This window comes from Hibiscus syriacus, unplaced genomic scaffold, assembly GCF_006381635.1.
Source record: "Hibiscus syriacus cultivar Baekdansim isolate YM2019G1 unplaced genomic scaffold, ASM638163v2 tig00116973_pilon, whole genome shotgun sequence".
NCBI classification, from domain to species: domain Eukaryota; kingdom Viridiplantae; phylum Streptophyta; class Magnoliopsida; order Malvales; family Malvaceae; genus Hibiscus; species Hibiscus syriacus.
Window position 1 is genome coordinate 82,057 of NW_024063497.1, and position 22,443 is coordinate 104,499.

Sequence of the window (22,443 nt, forward strand, 5' to 3'; positions counted from 1 at the left end):
AAAGGAACAACCTTTTTTTAGCAGAACTTAGGGGGGAAATGAGCAATGGGTGCAGTTTCAGTACCTGGACAGAAAGGGCTAGAAATGGGTGACAAAACAGGGCGTTGCACCGCAAAAACAACAATGGTTTCATGGAAAGAAACAAAGCAAAGAAGCAAGAGCAGAAGCTTCTTCCTCATCATCCCTTTGTTTCTTTTCTTCAGAACAATACTAGAACTTTTATGATTACTGGTAACACTGAATTTTCATGAAGACATGAAGAAGGAGATATACGTGGACAAAGCTGCAGCTAATGACTTTTTCTAGAATTTGGGTGTTTACTTTTATAGTTTTGTCGAATCTCTGAATTCTGTAAATACCTTTTTCGATCCTTGTTTGTATCTTGAGGAATAGTAGAGGAAAAATAAATAAAGAAGAGAAAGGTTGTTTACGTGTTTATGGTGGCAAGCTCGCAGTGCAATCATAATACTACAATATCTTGCTAATAAAAGAAACCATGATGTCATTCTCACGAGTAACTCGCAATAGCACATATAAATGGCGAGGAACCCATTACTTTATTCAATAGTGACCACACCAAGTTTTCTAAGTTACTAAGTTAAACGCGAACCAAATGATTTTAGTAATTGAATGGATGATTTTTATTCCTAAAAATTTCAGATTCGAATACAAACGATAACATATGATTTAAACTTTTATTGTTAAATTATTGAAAATCTTTAAAATAGATCCTACCCCTTGTAATCATCCTAGATTAATAAAAAAAATCATAAGTTAATCAACGTTAGGGTCACATAGCTTCAAGCTCCAATCTCTCTCTCTCTCTTTAAAGTGTATGTTGTGCAAAGGCACCTCTGTTTGTTTTCTTTTACTTTGATCACTAATTTTTTTTTTATTAGATTTTTTATGATACTAGATTTATCTCTCTCTCTTTAAAGTGTATGTTGTGCAAAAGGCACCTCTGTTTTGTTTTCTTTTACTTTGATCACTAATTTTTTTTTCTATTAGATTTTTTATGATACTAGATTTATAAGTCAAAACTACAAGGCTTTTTGTAATAAATCATTCTACCTAATCTTATGAGATGAAATCTTAACAGTCTTTCTTATTTAAACGCAATCCAATTCATTTATATATATATAAAATGATTTCTTTATCCAAGACTCCAAATCAGTCTTATTTTAGGAAATAAATTCTTTCGTTTGGTAAATGTGGACTAATTGCTTGAATATATATTCATTCCCTAAATATATTATTTTATATATTAATGACGGGAATTTTTATTTTATAAATAAATTTAAAAATTATCATATATTTTTATATAGAGAAAATAACCTCAGTGACAAAAAATCCCAGATAATATACGATTTTGATCAATTTTTTTTGGATTTGCGAAAATAACCACGACCACGACCACGACCCGACCCGACCCGACCCGAGAGGACGGCGGCGGCGGCGCGCGAGAGTCCCCTTGTTCTCTATCACTCAACAAGGAAGTGGGAAAGCCAAGCCTTAATACCATTCTCAATAGTGTTTCCAATACTATGTGGGATTGAGCATTACCAACACTTGTTTCCAATACAATGTGATTATTCAGGAAACAATTAACAGCATGCACCTTAAAACAACTGAATTAGCAACCAATTGCATTAGTATTATACGATTAAATGTCATAATTAAAAGTCAATCTACAATCAATCGCGATTATTGCAATTTTAAGCAAAACATTCAAAAATAATATCACTATTTAAGGCTCAATCCCACATAGTATTGGGAACAAGTGTTGGTAATGCTCAAATCCCACATAGTATTGGAAACACTATTGGGAATGGTATTTAAGGCTTGGCTTTCCCACTTCCTTGTTGAGTGATAGAGAACAAGGGGGACTCTCGCGCGCCGCCGCCGCCGTCCGTCTCGTCTCGTCTCGTCTCGTCTCGGGTCGGGTCGGGTCGTCTCGGGTCGTGGTCGTGGTAATACGTCCGCGCGGATACTATCTTTTTAGAGAAAATTCTTAAGAAACAAAATCTTTTTTTTTAACTACCGCAACGACAACTGTAGACTTTCGCAACGACAACTGTAGACTATCGCAACGAATTTGGAAAATCGCGATCGCATTGCGATTTTGTTGGTCATTTTCGCAAATCTAAAAAAAATTGGTCAAAATCGTATATTATCTGAGATTTTTTGTCACTGAAGTTATTTTCTCTTTTATATATAATAAAAATATGTAACAATTTTTTAACTTCACTTGTCAAATTAACTCAATAATTTTAGTACATGTATACCTACCTAACCCTACAACTTAAGGCCAACCGACAGTTCATACTAATAATTTTAGTACATGTAAGCTCTTTATTTTTATTTTATATTCTTGTTTATGATTTGTGTAAAGCATAAAATAATCATATTAGTTATATCACATGACTAAACCTTGAATTGTCACAACATTGTGCTTAGACACGAAAGATATTCCATACAAACATGACGTTTGTGAAAGAGGAGTAAATAACTTATATATATTAGTAGTTGAATAACTTCGATATGATATGACTCACTCCAGATAATGAGCTCACTTAAGGTAAGGGTAAATATATGTTTTGGTATCTGAATTGATTTTTAAAAAAATTATTTTTATATTTGTATTTTATTTATGTTCAATTTTAATTAATGAATTTATATACCTAATTGGGGTAAAAAGAAAAAAATAAATAAAAATACCAAATTGTATCAAAAGCTAAGTTTTGTGTATCAAATTGTATCAAAAGCTAAGTTTTCATATCTGTCCAAGTTTTTATCAAGTGGTTTCGCTTTCCTTTTGAGTCAAAAGGTTGAAAGTTTCTCCTCACACATAACACGTGCATTACATAACATAAGCTCACTTATGAGCTTTGTCCTTTTTAAGTTGAGGTGAAAGCTTAGCATACGTGAGATAAATTGTTCTCCGCATGGGTTTTAGCAAGTAATCTTTGGGGTTCATATACCTTATGTCTACGTGAGATAAATTGTTTCTCCGCATGGACATAAGGGAATGTATCCTCTCGAATTGAACTAGATCTGCATGAGCCTATAATGGGCCAAGATTGAAGGTTTGGTAGCCCAATGGGGCACCGACATCAAGGAAAATTCGAGTATCTTTTTCCTCATAGAGCCGAAACCATACATATAGTGAACCGTAGAACGATCACCCTAGGTATAAACATGTCGAACCTTTGTCCGTCAGTAGGTACCCAAATTAAGTGTACACAAAGGAGGAGCGTTTCTAAACCCTTTTCTTTTGCTTTAAATTCGTAGAATATATTTTTTTTCCGAATAAAAGCAGGCGAACTAAATACCATACGATTAGGATTATTTTCTAGAAATTAATCATTTAGGTAGAAAGCATGTCTAGGTAGGATTACTATTTAATTAAAGCATGTTCGGGTAGATATCATGACGGGGTAGGTGTTTTATTCATCTTTGAATAACATTTTTGTCTGTATCGATTATCTTACATGTACTAACTAATTTCTTTTCTTTGTTTATGTACACTAACTTATTTCATTTGATTGCATTATTTTTCATCTTTCTTTGCATTACATTGCATCAACATAACATAATGCAAAAGTGTTGATTCGCAAGGGGATACTCAAGTGGAAATTTTGCACAAGAATAGACAAAAAAAAAAATTCAATCAAGCAGTTACGTACACAGACATGCGTCGAGGGCTAAGAGAAGTCCAGAGTATCAGAATGAGACTTGTTCGAAGATCGTGCAACATTTGAGATTGAAAAGTTGATCCTTTGATCTAAGGAGTAATCCAACAGTATATTCTTATCTACGATCATCTCATAACTAGTCATTAAGGAGCGACATACTGACTTCAGCACCGTCGAGGCATTAACGGAGTTAGTTTACAGAGCATTGAGGGGCATCAGTTCCAAATATGAAGATTCAAGACAAAGCAGTGAGCTTGATGATCGTGCAACATTCGAGACTGAAAGGAGTAATCCAACAATAGATTTTTATCTATGATCATTTCATCGTTAACCATCAAGGAGTAATGCACTTCAGCACCGTCGGGGCATTAACGAAGTTAGGTTATAAATACTTGAGGGGCATTTTCAAGGACGAAGATCCAAGGTGAAGCGATCCATTTCAGACTCAACATTTAAGCAAATGCGTGTTTGTAAAGTGGACTGACTTGTAATGTGAAAGCTTTTATTTCTGGTGAAAATTATTCTACGATATCCATTGTTGCAATCAATATTTTGCATTTGCATCTTCGCATTCTACATGATGCATTGCATTTCAGAGGATCATCAATTTTGTATCTGCATTTACATATTCGCATTCTGCATGATCATCATAAATAAAAGAAATGTGTTGATTAACCAAGTAATCATCAGATTAGAAGAGCGGTCATTAAAATGGAAATAAATTTTCATAACAAGGAAGAACTCAATCCAACGGTCTGAGCTTGGTCTGAAGAAACAAAGGGCAAAAAAAAGGAGACAAATTGTTTGGGGATTACGTATTATAGATGTTAGCCGAAGTTAACGTCATTTTCAAATAGAATGATCTACAAGAGCCAATAGAGATTTGGAGAGTAGTTACGTAGAAGAAATTTCACAAGAAATATGGTGACATAGTATATCCCTCTCTACGAAAAGATAAATGAATCATTACTTAAAGCTTTGGTCTGATGTAGGAATTCTGCATATAACTACTTCACTTTCAACAAACAAGATTTGACACCAATAATAGAATAGTATAATGCTCTACTCAATTTCGAGAGCCTTCAAGTGGATAAAATTCATTACAGAATTTCGAAGGTCCAATCCTTAAAAAGCAAGCTTGTGAAGATTACGAGTAGAGTTTAAGATTAGATAAAAGAGCACATATAACAAAAGCGAGTGTCTTTTTAACACCCCTAACCCATACCCGACCCGAATACGAGTCTGATGTGTCACATTGTCTTTTCAAACTTTGACTCTAGACAAAATTCAAAGAAAATTTAAAACTTTCATTAAAATAAAAGCGGTTTATTTACATAAATTAACTAAAATAACCAAAATCGATCAGAGCATATTCAACTCAATCAATTAGTACATGCCAACTATATTCAAATTAACCAAACACATTTAATCATCTATTTTTGATCTGAATTCTTTGTAAGGGAGATGCTGACCTGTTTTGCTCTTCTTCACTTTTCTTCTCACTTCTGTAACCTACGTGTGAAACAATCACATGCTAAGTCTATGAATTAATGAGGCAATTAAATATATAATGTAAACTATAACTTGTAATCATGCATGAACTATTATGCTATCACTCATACCCTTATTCATGTAACAAATCCCTATAACACATATGCAATATATCATTACATGTAAGAACATATATCACATATACTCATCATTTCTATCATTAGCCTCATTTCATTATCAATATCATTATTATTTATCTCACTTCGTACATATTCTCTTTACCTAGCATTTTAACCAACATTTTTACTCATTTAATCATACAATCCACATTTAATCATATAAATCATATAATATAATTCATAGCATAAAAGCATACAAGTCACATGTAATGTGTTTGTTGTTATTTCTTTATTAGCCCATGTACACATGTGAGAACTATAGATATTTGAGTCTATAGAGGTTGTGCACAAATGTTGTCACCATAGCTCGTATAAATGCACCTAAGTGCCACGTAGAATTGCATCGAAGTGCCGCGTAGAATTGCACCGAAGTTCCATATAAATGTCCCTAAGGACCACGTAGAAAATTCCTTAAGAATCATATACATATACAAAGGATCAAGTATGTGTCTCAAAAGACATCACACATGTTCCAAGGAATACATATATGTCCCGAATGACCGCTTAGACCCTCGACTCTTGGCATACCAACTATACCCCTAGCTCTCATGACACATAACATGGGCATTATTATCTATGTCATTTCATATTCACACATTCATAACACTTATCTCTTATCGCATGTCTGATCTCTTATAATCATGTAATAACATAGCTCATGTCATTTCTTGTGGAATCATACATATTATGTAAGACATATCAGACATATACACACAAATCACTTCCCTATAATTCACATGATTTATTATCTCGTAGATCATATCACATTTTCATACAATTTCACAAATCATTGTCATATATGGATATCACATTTGTACTTAATCACATAGATAATGTTATATAGCATTAAAATCCACAGTTCCTATTTCGTAGCTTATATATTGTTCTTATATCTTTTTATAAACCTATAAACACCTAGATCATAATTTCCTAATTTATTGTACATAATCATATCATCATTTATATTCATAACCCCTAGCTCATATTTTGTTCTCTTATGCTTACATAGATCCTATAACATATATTGTAGCATACTAACATATATCACTTATATAAATTCATTTATATACAAATTTCTTATATTCTCTTAATTCAAGTTTACATTACTCTTATAACCTTTTCCTATGACTTCATAGATCTTTACCATGTAATTTCAATATCATAGCTCATCTAAGCACATCAATCTTTCTCATACAACTTTTCTCTCATATGATTATCATTATTTATGTACAAATCTCCTAATTGATATTCTATTTTCATATTGTCCTATAAATCAATGCTAGTTAGTTTATCTCACTTTTCATTTAATACTATAAGTAAATTATAATAGTTTCCATAAACTTGGCTCATGTAATTTATGTTTTGCTATTATATCTTCATCTAAACATATATTTACATGTTCATGATCACTTAACTTATTTTCTTTCTATGGTTATCACATATAACGTTTACTATTATACATGATTCGTGCCCTTATAACTTATTTCACATATTCATACAGCTCATAAGGTTCACATATAGTTACATATTTTGTTTCCATATAACCCAATCATAAATTCACATCTCATAACATATAATATGAACAAAGCATATAACATAATACAAAACTTAATCATGATTATATTCATACAAACATAAAATATTGGAAACAGACTTATCACAAGTCTAATTTCCATATAATAATATGCACAATCTAATAATATGCACTCACCTTGGCCTTACTAAGTTCCAATCCACTTTTATGATTTCCTCAGTTTCAATCGAATCTTAACTTGTTAATCGTTCTGGAACTTGTTCATGTTCTATATCTACATAATATACATTGATACATATCAATATTTAATTGATATACTCTAATCTATCATTTCTTAGACCAAAAGAAATGTCTATTTCAATTTCCCCTTGAAGTGTATCGATGCATTCTACAGTGTATCGATGCATCCCTTAACATGTGCATCGATGCACTCCTTATGTATCGATGCATTAATTGCATTCGATGTTTCCATTTTTAAGGGGTGCATAGATGCACTTCCTGTGCATCGATACACACTGAACAATTTCTGGAAATTTACCCTTGATGCATCGGTGCACATTGAATGTGCATCGATGCACATAGTCCAGAATTCATTTTTAAGCCCGAAAATCCACTCAAATCAACTCAAATGCTTCATCTTTTACCCCCTTTCATGTTCTCAACTCATATACACATGCTTAAACCAATTTATATCCATATAAACCATATTTAACTTCAAAATTCTATTCCTCATATGTAATTCAAGAATTAAACCAACTTTACAATATGTTTTAATTCAAATTCTATGGCTTCTAACTTCTTAATTAGACCCTTGACAAGTCAAATTTAACTTCCAACTCTAGTTATGAATTCTATTTCAAGATTTCACCCAAGAACCTCAAATCTTTAATCCCTCCTAACTCCATCATACTTTGATTTTAAGATAACTTAAGCTTTCCTTAAGCTTAGTTATCATCTAATAATTAAAACCAAACCTTAAAATCAACAATTAATCCATAAACAAAGAAACTCACCTTTGAACTTGTAGATACTAGAGGAAGAGGAAGAATAAAGAAAACTCTAGATAATTCTCTTATTTCCTACGTGGTTCCTTATCTTATAAAAGAAATATAAAAATCTTACTTGTCAATTGACCATTTTACCCTTTAATTCTTTCAATAATTACTAAATAACCTTCATCATATTTCCAATAAATCATTAAACTATTCAATTATCCTACTTTAATCACCAATTTTTGAAACTTTACAATTTGGTCACTAACCCGATATTGAGGATGTTACAGTGTTTCCGTGACATTGTCTCAAGAAGATTTCTTTGTCAAGTTGGAGAGAGGTATAAATCTTGCACCAGGTGTCTTCACAGAAATTTTTCGATCATTAAATAAATGTCTAGATTTGAGGGAAGTTAATTCAGATGCTGCACTCAACTACTCACCGTTTGGATTTGGAGTCTTTTCTAGAAAGAAAATAAAGTTGTTGGGATTATGATTGAGATCATGGAGCCAAGTAAAAGGGTCAGACCACATTCATAGACTGGTCTCTCTTGTAAAGATGAAAGTTCTTTTGGAAGAATGAAACTCTTTCTAAGAATGGTTACTTTTGGAAATTGATACCTTTACATTTGTATTATGCATTGCATTCAGTCAAGCATTTTGCATACATCACTCATAAACATGTAATTAATCTGTGGAGGATTCGATGAAGTGGTCCTAACCAAGTGATACCGTATGGAAGCAATTAGCTAAAATCAGTACAGTTGGAGTTTTTCAGCTGGTTGTATGACTGGGCCTTCCAGAATTATCTGAGAAAGAGTCCCCATATCCCGAGGGCTACGATGTTGATCTCGTGCACAATTACTACATATGAAGCGTAAGATCCATAACCTGATGGATTCAGAAGCATGGATAATCGAAGAAGAATGGGGGCATGACATATACCACATTGTAATGAGAACATTGTTTTGTTTGAAATCATTTTTGTTTTGTCTTTTATATTGTTTAATCTTTAAACGACTGAACTTATGCTACCTTCTAAGGTTGAATAATTGAGCAAATTTTAATCTTTAGTTCTTTTAATATCGAATGAATTAATGATTCTTTTAATTCTTCAAGAATTATAGATTTTTAACATATGACAAGACCTTTCTTATCCTATCTAATTTTTAAAAAAAATCCCTCGATTTTTTGACATAGAATAATTCATGGAGATACAAAGATTCATACTGACACCTTTGAGTCAATAAAGTCACACCATCGTCTTTTTAGACGTAAACCCAACATTTTTTACAATAAAACCTAAGGCATTGAGTATAAGGTGTTCACTTGAGCATGAACCTTCATACCAAAAGAAACAATGTGAGAAATCTCGCATCAACTTCCTGAAGATGAACCTGAACAATTGAGACATGCTGGGAGCAAGAAGCAGAAAGTAGAATTAATTTGAAATAATTCTATCATGCATTAATTACATTTTTTTCATGTGAATAAAAATTATTCATGAAAATCTATCCCCTAGGGATACCTCTTCTGCAATGACTTCTGTCTATGAGATAATGAACGGCTTTGTTTCATTTATCCATATATGTATGTATATATATATCTTGTTGTCATCTTTTGAGCCTATAATATTTTCCTTCTGATTCAACCTTAACCAAGGATCACCCTCCACAATAGGGGGCAAGGTGGAATAAATATGCTCGCATGAGTGAAGACATCAATCCAGAGTAGATACCGAAAGGTAAAACAAATGCCAAGTTCGAATATGTGTAGACTACCGAGATCTCAACCGAGCAAGTCCCAAAGATAATTTTCCACTGCCACATATTGACACATTAGTTGACAATACAGCTGGTCATGCTCTTTTCTCCTTCATGGATGGTTTTTCAGGGTATAATCAAATCAAAATAAACCCTGAAGATAGGGAAAAGACAACGTTTGTGACAATGTGAGACACATTTTGTTACAAGGTGATGCCTTTTGGACTCAAGAATACTGGGGCAACATATCAAGAGTCATGGTTACTTTGTTCCATGACTTAATGCATAAAGAAATAGAAGTATACGTGGACGATATGATTACCAAATCACAAACCGAAGAATAACATGTAAAAGTATTAAGGAAGCTATTTTTAAGATTGAGAAAATACCAGCTCAAACTTAATCCAGTCAAGTGCACTTTTGGAGCTACTTCAGGAAAATTATTGGGATTTGTAGTCAGTGAAAATGGGATAGAGATTGATCCTGAAAAAGTCAAAGAAATCTTGGAATTACTAACCCCTAAAATGCAAAAAGAAATACGATGATTTCTGGGGAGGTTAAATTATATTGCCAAATTAATCTCTCAGTTAACAGAGAAGTGTGATCCAGTCTTCCGATTATTGAGAAAGCAAAACCCAGGAGAATGGGATGATAGTTGCCAAGAATGTTTTGATAAAATTAAGAATTATTTGACTAATGATCCAGTCCTAATGCCACTAATCCCAAACAAACCATTGATCTTGTACTTGACTGTCTTTGAGAAGTCAATGGGATGTGTACTGCATAGCATGATGAAAATGAAAGAAGAAAATGAGCTATTTACTATCTCAGTAAGAAATTAACTGACTGTGAGAGTCGATATTCCTCAATTGAAAAGTTGTGTTGTGTTTTGATATGAACTACTAAGAGACTGAGACAATATTTGTTGTATTACACAACCTGGTTAATATAAAGACTGGATCCATTAAAATATCTGATGGAATCAACTGCTTTAACCAGAAGAATGGCAAGATGGCAAATGTTGTTGTACAAATTTGACATAGTCTATATAAATCAGAAAGCAGTAAAAGGAGGTGTTATTGCTGATTTCCTGGCAAGCAGAACATTAGAAGACTATGAGCCAGTAAAATTTGATTTTCCAAATGAGGACTTAATGAGTATATTTGCGGCGGAAGAAGATGCTCTTAATAATGAAGCCTGGAAAATGAACTTTGATGGTGCCTCGAAGGCTGTGAGACATAGAATTGGGGTAATACTAGTTTCACCAGAAGGAGATCATTATCCTTTTACTAGTAAGCTCACATTTGAATGCACAAACAACATGGCATAATATGAAGCATGTATCATGGGTATTCAACCTGCAATTGAGCGCAAAATTAAAATCTTGGAAGTATTTGGTGATTCTGCTTTGGTTATTTATCAACTTTGAGGGGAATGGATGACTCGAGACTCAAAATTGATAGAATACAAGGACTTGGTGATGAATTTGATCAACGAGTTTGAAGAAATTTCTTCACTTATCTTTTAAGTGAAGAAAATCAAATGGCGGACGCTCTGACTACGTTGACAGCCATGTTTAAGGTTGATGATCAATCTCGAATGATGCCTATTCGAATGAGTATAAGAGAAATGCCAACTCATTGCTGTAACATTGAGGAAGACGAGGAAGACGAGGAATACGGTATCCCTTGGTATTACGATATTCTCCAATATATGAAGTATCGAGCTTATCCAGCTGAGGCAACTGAGAATGACAAACAAACTTTGAGAAGATTGTAATGGAGTATTCTCGATAGAGATATTTTGTACAAAAAAAGAAAATATTAGGTTCTTTTGAGATGTGTGGATAGAATTGAGGCCAAGAAAATACTTGAAGAAGTCCATGAAGGGGTTTGTGGAACACATGCAAATGGATTAACAATAGTTTGAAAGATCATGAGGTTTGGATATTACTGGTCCACTATGGAAGGAGATTGCATCAGATTTGCTCGAAGATGCTATAAATGCCAGATCTATGATAACCAAGTACATGTTCCTCCTTCACCACTCCATGTAATGAATGCACCTTGGCCATTTCAATGTGGGGCATCGATGTCATTGGAGCAATTTCACCGAAGGCTTCAAATGGACATCGTTTTATTTTAGTGGCCATTGACTATGTTGAACTATGTTTTATATAACATTTAAGGCAAAATGGTTTTTGGACTTGAATTGAATTTACAAAATGTTTTGGACTTAATTGAATTTATTCAAAGTTTTAAAAGGTTTCAAAAATAATTCAAAGTCCATTAAATTCGGATTTAAGCCAAAATGCTAAAGGGTGTCAAAGTGTATCCATGCATCCCTGCAGTGCATACATGCATCCATGCACTCAAACACCGAATGCAATTAGTGCATCGATGCATCCTTCTGTGCATCGATGCATCAAGGCTGTGCATCGATGCATCCTACTGTGCATCCATGCACGAAGGCTGCAACGGCTAGTAACGGCTAGTTTATTTGAATTTAATGAAGGGGTATCGATGCACCTTGATAGTGCACCGATGCACCATATTATGGGCAGCCTTTTTGAGTAGAAAAATCATCCCAAATGGCTCCAAAACATCCCCAATGGCTATATACAACATCAACACATTCCAAGCTATAAATACAAGCTAAGGACACTTGAGAAGAGATAGAACAACTATCCAAGCAATCAAACACAAGAGAAGAGTTTTTCATTCTTATTTCAACTTTTTCTTGTAAAAATTGTGTTCTTGTGAGCTTAATCTTGTAAACAGCTACCTTAGAGAGGTTTTCTTGTTTACTTATTTTATTCTTTTGTAAAGGGGAAATGTTCTAGCTTATCCGTGTAAAAGCTAGGGAAAGGTTCTAGTTTAGCCCGGAAAAACTAGGGAGTTGTAAGGTTACTCTTTGTCCTAAAAAAAAGAACAAATTAGTGAATTTGTTAGAAAATCCTTGGTGAGGAGCTAAGGTAGTGGACGTAGACTTTGGTTGAGAAAGTCGAACCACTATAAATCGTTGTGTAATTCTCTATCTTTCAATCTCCTTACTCCTTAAACACAAAACTGTTCCGACCCCTCTTTGCAAACCGTTCGATTGTCGATTCGAGCTTCTGAAAATCCCAACACTTCACTAAATGGTTTAAAGCTGCCTCTTATGCTAATGTCACAAAAGGATCAGTTTGCAGATTCTTAAAAAAGGAATCATTTGCTGATATGAAATACCTTAAAAGATTTACAGAATGCGTTGAATTTGAACAATGATTTAATAAAGGAAGTTTGCACAAAGTAGAAGATCAAACATCATAATTCAGCTCCTTATCGCCCCAAAATGAATGGGCAGTAGAGGCAGCGAATAAAAACATCAAGAAGATCATCACAAAAGCAACTGAAACTATAGAGACTAGCATGAGAAAACCTTATGCACTGCTTGCTTATCGCACATTCATTCGTACATCTACTGGGCAACACCAATTCTTTGGTATATGGGATGGAAACAGTTTTACATGTGAAGTAGAAATTCTTCTTTGAGAGTATTGATGGAATTGAAACTTGATGAGGTGATGAGTACAAAGTATTTGATCAATTGAATTTGATTGAAGATAAAAAACTAAGAACTATTTGCATAGCCAAGTACCAGAAAGGATGATGTGAGCTTATGACAAGAAGGTCAGGCCTCGAGAATTTCATGAAGGTGATTTAGTGTGAAAAAGATCTTTCCTATGTAAAAAAAACTTTCGTGGGAAGTGGATGCCAAACTGGGAAGGTCTTATGTTGTAAAAAGGCATTCTCAGAAGAAGCTTTAGTTTTGACTGAATGGATGGAAAAAATTTGCCTAATCCTGTGAATTCTGATTCAGTCAAGCGATTTACACTTGAAGAAGAAGAAAAAGAAAAGAAGCAAAGAGAAAATGAACAAAGAAAAAGGGACAGAAGCACATGTAAAGATTTCCTCGAGGTCAAAGGGCGTATCAAACTTCAAACCATGAGATTGATCAAACATCACTTCACTCGAAAATCATGAAGCATCTAGAGAACATCAAGAGAATAACATATGAGCATATTCAATTGAGTAAGACATGATTGAAGGCATCAGAATGAATTGATCCTTGGTTTAAAACCCTTAAAACTTGTTGAGCCTTTATCCCTTTCTTTCATAACCATCAAAGGCCTACATTATGTACCTTAAAAAGTCTTTTCTAATCATACATGGGATATCTAAAACAGAAGATATTATCTTCAGATTTCATCCCGCACATCAGGATTAATTTTTATTGCAAAAGGTTTTCTAAATCTTTAATGTATGATAGAAAAATAACAAAAGGGGGTTCAAGACGTAAATTTAAATGACGTTGTGAAACCAAAAGAGGATATGAGTTGAAAACCTGAAAAGGTGGCTCAAATATAAAAATGGTGCAGCTGAGACGATCACACAAATTCCTTGATAAGACATTACATCCGAATGTGACCAGGAGAGGGGAGGCGAAGAAACATTTAGTAGAGGAGCATACAAGCTACCTCGTCAAATCAGTGAACATCAAAGAAATAAGAATGCCAACCATTGACCAAAACACAACAACCTGAGACATTTTACCATTTCCTCACTAACCATTTCCCAAATAGCTTTGATCTTGACACTTGTCAAATAGCTAATTATTGAAGGATTAGCAGGTAATTAATTCTTTAATATCCAATGAACTCTAGTTTTACGATCACGTATGAGTCATGTCATCCACTGACCATATTTCCTCTATCAACCCAGATAACCAGCCATCCTCATCACGTAGGAACCGTGTTATAACCCTTAGATGTCCTGATGTCCTCATCGCGTAGGAACCGTGTCATCACCCGACCTGATCTCCTCATCACTCGACCTGATCTCCTCATCACGTAGGATCCGTGTCAACCCCAGATAACCAACCATCCTCATCACGTAGGAACCGTGTTATTATCCTTAGATGGTCTGTCGTCCTCATCACGTAGGAAACATGTCATCACCCACCAGATTTCCTCATTATGTAGGAGTTGTGTCAACCCAGATAACCAACCTCCTCATCACATAGGAACCGTGTTATTAACCTTAGATGGCCTATCGTCCTCATCACATATGAATTGTGTCATCAACTGGCCATATCTTCTCATTATGTAAGAGCCATGTCAACCCAGATAGCCAACCATCCTCATCACGTAGGAACCGTGTCATCACCCGATCTGATCTCTTCATTATGTAGGAGTTGTGTCAATCATTGATAATCAGAACTCTTCATCACGTATGAGTCGTGTTATTACCTTTAGATGGCCATAACTCTTCATTACGTATGATTCGTGTCATCACCCTACTAGATTTCCTCATTATGTAGGAGTTATGTCAACCTAGATAACCAGTAGTCCTCATCACGTAGGAACCGAGTTATCACCCTTCCTAAAGATGGCCAAGAACTCTTCATCACGTATGAGCAGTGTCATCCCCTAACTAGGTTTTCTTATTATGTAGAAGTCGTGTCAACCCTTAAACGACCATAACTCTTCATTGCGTATGAGCAGTGTCGTTTCCCAAATCAAACACTATCAAGTTTCCAAAACCAAAAAAAAAGAACCGGACAAAAACTGGTTAATTTTTTGTCTTTGCCCTATTCTTGTTAACACAAGAATGTGCAAAGATGAGCAGCTGTAGACACATGTTTTGTCCGGGTCAAAAAAACATTATTAAATTATAATAATAATAATAATAATTATTATTTTATTACATATGTTTACAGGCCCAATATTCAAACCCAACAGTACAAGGCTCAATTTAATTACTAATTACAACCCAGAAGCCCAGTTATAACAGCCCGATTGAAGCCCAGCTATAAACCCAACAGCAGATCCTACCTGAGTCCAGACCTGACCCGAGGCCTAAGATTTGAACCAGTAACCCAACCTGATAGATTAGAGTTTTTGGACCTTAATATAGCACTACATCAGCCTTGGCCATTGGATCTGAACCCATCCAACGGTCCAGATCACTCAACACTTAGGGTTTTAAAACCTAAACATCAAGATTCCGCTACCAACATCCAAGACGCCGCCTAACACGACGCATGGTCGAGCCGAGACATCAACTGAGCCATCGATCCACCAAGCCACCGAAGGTCATCATTGCTACACCAAATATCACTAAAAAAGCACAAAATCAGTGGAGCATCCATTAAGCATTTTTTAAACTAAAACAAATCCAGAAAATCGGTAGTGTTATACCCTACCACTATTCGAACATTAATGAAAATTCACTACATATCAATCAATATTCACTATAAATGCATGCAATTATATTTGACAAAGGGGGGAGAAAAAAAGAGATATCAGTTGGAGTGTCTCGAACAAAAAAAATATAAAAAGGCTCGTGTTGGGAAAACTAGAAGAAAATGAGAGAAGTCACCTTGGTGGACCGCCGAAAACATCAAACGTCGCTGGAGTCGAAGAAACCGAAACGTTTCTTCATAGATCTCCGACATTTGAAACCACTTCAGGCCAAATAAAGCCCGAATTCATACTCGTGGCTAAAAAATGTTTCAGTAGCATTATTCTCTTTCTTCCAATGACAGCGGATGGTGGTCGCCGCCGATCATCGATGGCCGGCACGACGAATAATCGTCGGTTCTTGAGAGTTCTCTAGAACTCTCTCCCTGCTCTTCCTTTTTCTCTTTCATGCAGAGAAACAAATGAGGAAACATGTGGGATATAAGCCTGTTTGGGCATATATATATAAAATGAAACGATGTCGTTTCATGAATGACTTAGTGAGCAAACCTCGCGCAGGGGATCTACGAAATAGGTCCTCTTTATCTTGTATTTCTTTTATTTAATTAATGCAATTTTAATATATTTTACTTTGATCTCTTATTTTTGTGTATGTTATAATTTAGTCATATTATTTATAGTATGTTAATATTTGAATTTGGTCACATGATTTGTAAATTTATCATTTAGTCATATTTACAGTTGGTTATTTATGTTTCGGGCTTCATGTTTTTGTTTATTTCAGTTTAGTCCTAAATATTTTTGGGTTATTTTCTATTTCCAGTACCTGAAATGTTTAATATTTATATGAGTTATAGTTTATTTATAATTATTGTTTAAGTCATTTTAGTTGATATATTTTTTACTATTTAACTCTTTAAGTTTCTATTTTTTTATTTTAGTCCTTTAAATGTCTGTTTTTATTATTTTAATAATTTAACTTTTTGTTATTTTGTTATTTTAGTACTTTAAATGTTTATTAATATCATTTTAGTCCATTGAGTTTTTGTAATTACTGCTTTAAAACTTAAAAAATTTTGTTTTTTCTATTTTAGTCTTTTAAATTTCATTTTGTGATATTTGGTCTTCAAAATTTCTATTTTTTAATATTCTAGCTTTTTAAATTTTTGTTTGTTCTATTTTAGTCTTTTAATTTTCTATTTTTGCTATTTTAATACTTAAAGTTTTGTTTTTCTCTATTTTGGTCTTTATAAATTTAAATACATATTTTCGCTATTTGTATTTAGGTTTGTAATATTTATTTGTTATTATTTCAGTCCTTTAAATTTCCTCTTTTAAGTTATTAATTTGAAGCAATTAATTAATATTCAATAAATGAATCATATTTTAACTTGATATTTAATTCATGATTTCTACCATTACGACAATAAGTAAGCGACATAGTACCAATTTTGGGCACTGTGGAGGTGTTAATCATTCCCCACGCGTAACCGACTCCCGAACATGTTTTAATCGAATCTTTGGTAAACGCATACCAACTTTTGTCTTAAAAAATGTTTTTTCTTAAAATTATTTTTAAAAGACGTTTTTTGGTATTCGACCTACCTAACACAATGTAACTTTTTATTGGTTAAAATTGATTAAAATTATAACTATAATTTGAACAAAATATAAGTGAGGTATCAATTTGAATAAAAAAACTAAATTCAAAAATTTGAGTCGGCTGTCAGCATTCCGACGAGTTCGCACTTACGTCTACCCAATCATCGCTTGGCACGTTACACACGGGTTTATCTCCAGCTGTCCGTCTCTCTGTCATGCTCTTTCTTATTCAACAAGTGCCCATTCATTCCACTTAATACAAAACTACTTTATTCCCAGTATCTTCATTGCATTTAATTCGTAGGGTTAATTTACACAACACACTCCCAAATTATATTATATTCCAAATCAATCCTTAACTTTAGAGCCTTCTTATGCAGTCTTGAAATATTTAAAATAGATGGATTCCAAATCAATCTAACATGTTTCTACCATTACAATAAGTAAGCGACATAGTACCAATTTTGGGCACTGTGGAGGTGTTAATCATTCCCCACGCGTAACCGACTCCCGAACATGTTTTAATCGAATCTTTGGTAAACGCATACCAACTTTTGTCTTAAAAAATGTTTTTTCTTAAAATTATTTTTAAAAGACGTTTTTTAGGTATTCGACCTACCTAACACAAATGTAACTTTTTTATTGGTTAAAATTGATTAAAAATTATAACTATAATTTTGAACAAAAATATAAGTTGAGGTATCAATTTGAATAAAAAAAACTAAATTCAATAAATTTGAGTCGGCTGTCAGCATTCCGACGAGTTCGCACTTATACGTCTACCCAATCATCGCTTGGCACGTTACACACGGGTTATCTCCAGCTGTCCGTCTCTCTGTCATGCTCTTTCTTATTCAACAAGTGCCCATTCATTTCCACTTAATTACAAAACCTACTTTATTCACCAGTATCTTTCATTGCATTTAAATTCGTAGGGTTAATTTACACAACACACTCCCAAATTATATTATATTCCAAATCAATCCTTAAACTTTAGAGCCTTCTTATGCAGTTCTTGAAATATTTAAAATAGATGGATTCCAAATCAATCTAAACATGTTAATAAAAAATTATCATTAAATTTTAGGAATAATATTTTATTTTAAAACATGTGAATTATAAACTGTTGATATAATAGGTATGTAGGAGTTTAAATTTATCTATATATTTTATATAGAATATCTTTGCATATAAATATTATATTTATTGAATTTGTTAAATGACCTCAGTGATAAAAGAGATTATAATTTTCTTAGATGTTTTAGATTTGAGTGGTGTATGTATAATATACAAGCGTTGTCAATGAGTTAAATTTTTTAAACAAATATTATCTTATTATCGTCCCATACTATTAAAAAAAATATTATACTCATTGATTTGAGAAAAAATAGAAAAAGTCATAACTCTGTTTAAACTTCATCACCGCCTTCTACACTATTAATCTCATGGATTTTTTGTATTATTTAATAATGGGAATTATCATATCGGTTATAGGTAATAAAGTTAGATTTTTTTTGCACAAATTTGATGATTTTTTGAAATGTTGAAATATAATTTTTATATTGTTTTTAACTTAAAATTCTATATATTTATAAAATCTTGAACTAAAAATTGATCATGGAGCCAAAATATAATTTTATAATTTTCTTATTTAAAATATTTAAAATTTAAAAGGACTAAATTAACAATTTTACCATTCAATAGTGAGTATGGCTTTGCGAACCCCTAATTTCGCCGGACAATCGTGGCAACCTCTATTATAACAAACTTAATTCAATCTTTTTGAATTTTAGAGACCAATGTAATCTATGTTAGAATTATAGGATGTCTTTCAAAATAATCCAAAAGTTTTAATTTACCCAATTAAAGTTTGAGTACGTGGCATGAAACCACAAGCTAATAAAACGTCAAAACTGGCCCACCGTGTCGTCCAAAATGGGAATATTGGGTGTTTTCGTAAATAAAATTAAGTACAAGGGTGAAGTGTTAAGATGATGGATAATTATGCCATCGGCTGGTTCCAAACCCACGTCAGACACAACCCATTCCTCTTTAAATCGTGACCGAGTTTTTTGTGGGCTATTTCCTCTAACAACTAATTCTCCACGCGCCTTATTTTCCGTGAATAACACACCCGAAAAATCTTGAATTCTTTAATGTTGCCTTACTGGCTACGGCTTGGACTAACTAAAATCCAAAAATATATTAGTGTAAATTATATATAAGTCACTCAATTCTTAATAAAATTATAAATAAAATTTAATTTAAAAAAAACATAAATAAATCATTTGCGATCAAATACGAATAATACTTTATATTTTAAAAATCAATTTATTAACAATATTAATATTTATATATATATTTTTTTAAATATAATATAAAATTTTCATATACTTAAAATTTAAGTTTGAGTTTATATTCTAACTTCAATTAATTGAAGTATAAAAATATTTTGAATTCGATTTTTTTAAAAAACTGTTATATTTTGACTCAAATTATAATTAGTATTAATAATTATATATTTAGCATAATTGATAGATAGAGATAATTATTTTGGAGAGACGTAATATTTTTTAAAATCTTTATAACTTTTGAGATTTATGTTGTAAAAATAGTTTTATAAGGATTGAGAGAATTTTTAAGATACACTAGGTTTTGATATTTATACTAAATTTTGAGATACATGTGATATTATGTATTTATATTTTTTATATTTTCTATATCTATGATAAATTATTATTTATCTTGTTCATAAAAATAAACAAAACCGAATTACATTAAATCTCGACTCACTTTTAAAATCAGTATGTCATTTTAATAAATCACACAGAACCTCTTAATCTTTGAACTGTCTTATTATTATTGAGATATCTTCCCCTTTCATCAAGTAGGTGTAGCATATGTATTAGTATTGTAACTTATGCATAAAAAGAGACAAGTTGCAACACCGCCATGACGAGAGAGTAGCTTTCAAACCGACATATAGGAAATTACTCTAAATTCATTTTAGCTTTCCTCTATAAATTCCCCTCCTTATTCTAACAATAATCATGTTCCAAATCCTTACCACTTTAAAGATATTTCTTCTCTCCCTAATTGATTAAATTTTCATGCTGATTCCTCTCTGAAAAGCCTCTTTCAATCTCCGTTTTCAAAGCTCTTTTAATTCTCTATTATTGTTTATATTTATATTGTTTTCCGGCCATGGGTGTTGCAGTTCTAAAACCAGAGGATTGTTTAAAGCTACCGAATCCCATGAAACACCACAAAAATCATTTCCCGAACCCGAACCGTAGGAATCGGGCACACTCAAACCGTAGGAATCGGTCTCCGACCATCTCCCCTACTCCTCCATCTGCCGATCCCAAAGTTCGGGCCAAAAATCTCGTGATGGGTCAAGTCAAGATCCTCAAACGCGGCGAAGAACTAAAAAAACCGTCGACCCGGAAGTCCGTTAGGTTCGAAAAGGAAAACGTTGATGTAGATCTGGGGTCAACTAATCTGTTAGGTCCAGATCCGTGGTCGATTCCGACCCAGACACGACTTACCGAATCAAACAACAGAAACAACAATAAGGTCAACCCAGTCACGTTTTATGCTGGGTCTGCCTTCATAACCTCGCCGCCTCCAAGCTCCGTTCCGAAGCCGGCGTTTTTCACTAAGAAGATTGAGGTTTCTGTAAAGAACAGCGATGCCACAAGTGACTTGAGGAGGATGCTGAGGCTCGATTTGTAGTTGTAGCTTTGCATTAATTCGTCAAGGTTCTTTGATATTCGGTCATCCCTTATTTTTTCAAGGGGAGAGATCGAAAAATGTTAGGTTTTAGCTTTTCCTACTGTTGTAAAGCTTAACTTGGTCTGGATTTAGTTACTTTATTTGCTTTAACATGCAAAGGTCTCACTGGGTTTATCTTTCTTTGCTACGAGCTCATGTTATTTTCTAGTTTGGGGTTTAAATTTTCTGGGTATTCATTTGAAGTTGAACAAGTGTAGGTGTGGTGAATCGTGTTAAGATTACTTTATGTACAAGTTATTTTAATTATTAGTTAAAGTGGTGATTTCTCAGTGTTTAAATTTTTGTTGTGCTTTGTACAATGAATGCTCGCTCCCTGTTCCCCATTTAGTCAGGTAGGCATAGGAAAGCAAGGAAGAGGAGAATCTGCTTCTGCAGGAAATGATTAGAATTTGAAATGATCCTTTGATTGGAACTCGAAATGAAATGATTAGAACTTAAAATGACCAGAACCTTTTGTAATTAGGTTATCTTACAATCGATTTGTACTCATTGAGCAAGAGATAGCATCGATGCACGGTACTTGTGAAGAACAGAGAGCCAGGAACCAGCACTTGAAAAGAATTAAGGTCACCCAAATGTTTCAATCTATTAAAATGTGGCAACTCACGCTGTTAATCATGACAAACCTATTACTTGAATTGCAAAGCTTGATTTGGATTTGCGCTTTGCAAACAACTCCAGCTTAGTTGTTAGTTGTCGATGAACCTGAGAAAGTGCTTTTGTGTCAATTCGTTCCGACAAGTTTGCCCTCGAACCCCATGGATGATCGCAAACCACTGTCGGATTCTCACGATGTAGATTGTCTGGTATTGTTTGGCAGAGAAACTTTATATGGAACTAGCTGAAAAGATGAGTCGTATACTCCCGCTGCGAGAAAATAGGGAGGGGACTTCCCGGAAGACTGTGACACCAGCCATGGAGAATTTTACGGATGCCGACAAGGGCTAAAGTAGCCGACGGGTTAGCGAGGGGATTCTAAGGGTAATTGGATTATGGAATTCAAGATTCCTTGTGGATATTTTTTTTCCAGACTCAAACTCCCATGTTTGGATGGAAAATATTTCCAATAGGGAGTAATAATATATTTCAGTCAAAAATTTTCTCTGTTTACAATGTTAATTCCTTGTTTTTCTTAGGTATTCTTTTATT

The 22,443-nt window shown here is 33.5% G+C and overlaps 1 protein-coding gene across 1 annotated transcript; it reads left to right on the forward strand.

The window, feature by feature from the left end:
* Positions 1-20,578: 20,578 nt before the first annotated feature.
* Positions 20,579-21,386, forward strand: LOC120192207. Its single transcript, XM_039195029.1, has one exon. The coding sequence runs from the start codon at positions 20,704-20,706 to the stop codon at positions 21,232-21,234; it is 531 nt and encodes a 176-aa protein (XP_039050960.1). The 5' UTR covers positions 20,579-20,703; the 3' UTR covers positions 21,235-21,386.
* The last annotated feature ends 1,057 nt before the right edge of the window (positions 21,387-22,443 follow it).

Coding starts and splice junctions, on each gene's coding strand:
- LOC120192207 (XM_039195029.1), top strand. CDS start 20,704: ATGGGTGTTGCAGTTCTAAAACCAGAGGATTGTTTAAAGCTACCGAAT.